The sequence below is a fragment of the Ursus arctos genome, unplaced genomic scaffold, assembly GCF_023065955.2.
Source record: "Ursus arctos isolate Adak ecotype North America unplaced genomic scaffold, UrsArc2.0 scaffold_18, whole genome shotgun sequence".
Lineage (NCBI taxonomy): Eukaryota > Metazoa > Chordata > Mammalia > Carnivora > Ursidae > Ursus > Ursus arctos.
Window position 1 is genome coordinate 48,942,638 of NW_026622852.1, and position 1,357 is coordinate 48,943,994.

A 1,357-nucleotide genomic window follows, 5' to 3' on the forward strand; every position below is an offset into this window, starting at 1 on the left:
ACAGAAATCATCATTCCATCAGCCGGCAATTAAATGGGAAGCAAACTGCTGATCATCCTGCCATGAATTGATGACTAAAAAATCCTGTCAGAAGATAATTTCTCTAGGATTCTGCTCCTTCCCTTTCAGAGAATTCTCCTTCTCTCATTCTCTCTCCCTGTCTCTCTTCCTTTTTCTCTTTCCCATTTCTGTTTTCCCTGAATTAGTCTCCCTTTACAGCAGAAGAGTGAAAGGAGGTTAAAATATACATAAATTTCTGAATTCTGAACATTAATGGAAAGAAGTCATAACCCAGGTAATTATAATATTTTAGTTGTTTTCATTGCTGATAGGAAGAATAAATTTTAAAAATCTTGGATAGATAGTATCAAATGTTGGAAGAGTCTGTTATAATGATAGTTTATCTTTAGGTGAACCCAAGGCTATGGGAAGAAATAATCTAACAAGACCCTCTGAATTCATCCTCCTGGGACTTTCTTCTCGACCTGAAGATCAGAAGCCACTCTTTGTTGTATTTCTCCCCATCTACCTCATCACAGTGATAGGAAACCTGCTCATCATCCTAGCCATCCGCTCAGACACTCGCCTCCAGACACCCATGTACTTTTTCCTGAGCATCCTATCCTTTGTTGACATTTGCTATGTGACAGTCATTATCCCCAAGATGCTGGTGAACTTCTTATCAGAGACAAAGGCCATCTCTTATGGTGAGTGTCTGACCCAGATGTACTTCTTCATAGCTTTTGGAAACACAGACAGTTACCTCCTAGCAGCCATGGCCATTGACCGCTATGTAGCCATATGTAATCCCTTTCACTACATCACCATCATGAACCACAGATGCTGTGTCCTACTTCTGGTCCTCTCCTTTTGCATTCCACACCTCCACTCCCTCCTGCACATTCTCCTAACCAATCAACTCATCTTCTGTGCCTCTAATGTCATCCACCATTTTTTCTGTGATGACCAGCCAGTGCTAAAATTGTCCTGTTCCTCCCATTTTGTCAAAGAAATCACAGTAATGACAGAAGGGTTGGCTGTCATAATGACACCCTTTTCATGCATCATCGTCTCTTATTTGAGAATCTTTATCACTGTTCTGAAGATTCCTTCAGCTGCCGGGAAGCGCAAAGCATTTTCCACCTGTGGTTCTCATCTCACAGTGGTGACCCTGTTTTATGGAAGCATTAGCTATGTTTATTTCCAGCCCCTGTCCAACTATACTGTCAAGGATCGAATAGCAACAATCATCTACACCATACTGACTCCCATGCTAAACCCATTTATCTATAGTCTGAGGAACAAAGACATGAAGCAGGGCTTAACAAAGCTGATGCACGGGGTGAAATGCCAATAA

General features: G+C 41.4%; 1 protein-coding gene across 1 annotated transcript; it reads left to right on the forward strand.

Annotated features, from left to right (window-relative positions):
* The first annotated feature begins 273 nt into the window (after positions 1-273).
* LOC113266618 (olfactory receptor 1L1) lies at positions 274-1,357 on the forward strand. Its single transcript, XM_026514352.2, has one exon. It carries the CDS (start codon positions 425-427, stop codon positions 1,355-1,357), a length of 933 nt encoding a protein of 310 aa, XP_026370137.1. The 5' UTR covers positions 274-424.

Excerpts from the sequence above, each read along its gene's own strand:
- LOC113266618 (XM_026514352.2), top strand. The coding sequence starts at position 425 with ATGGGAAGAAATAATCTAACAAGACCCTCTGAATTCATCCTCCTGGGA.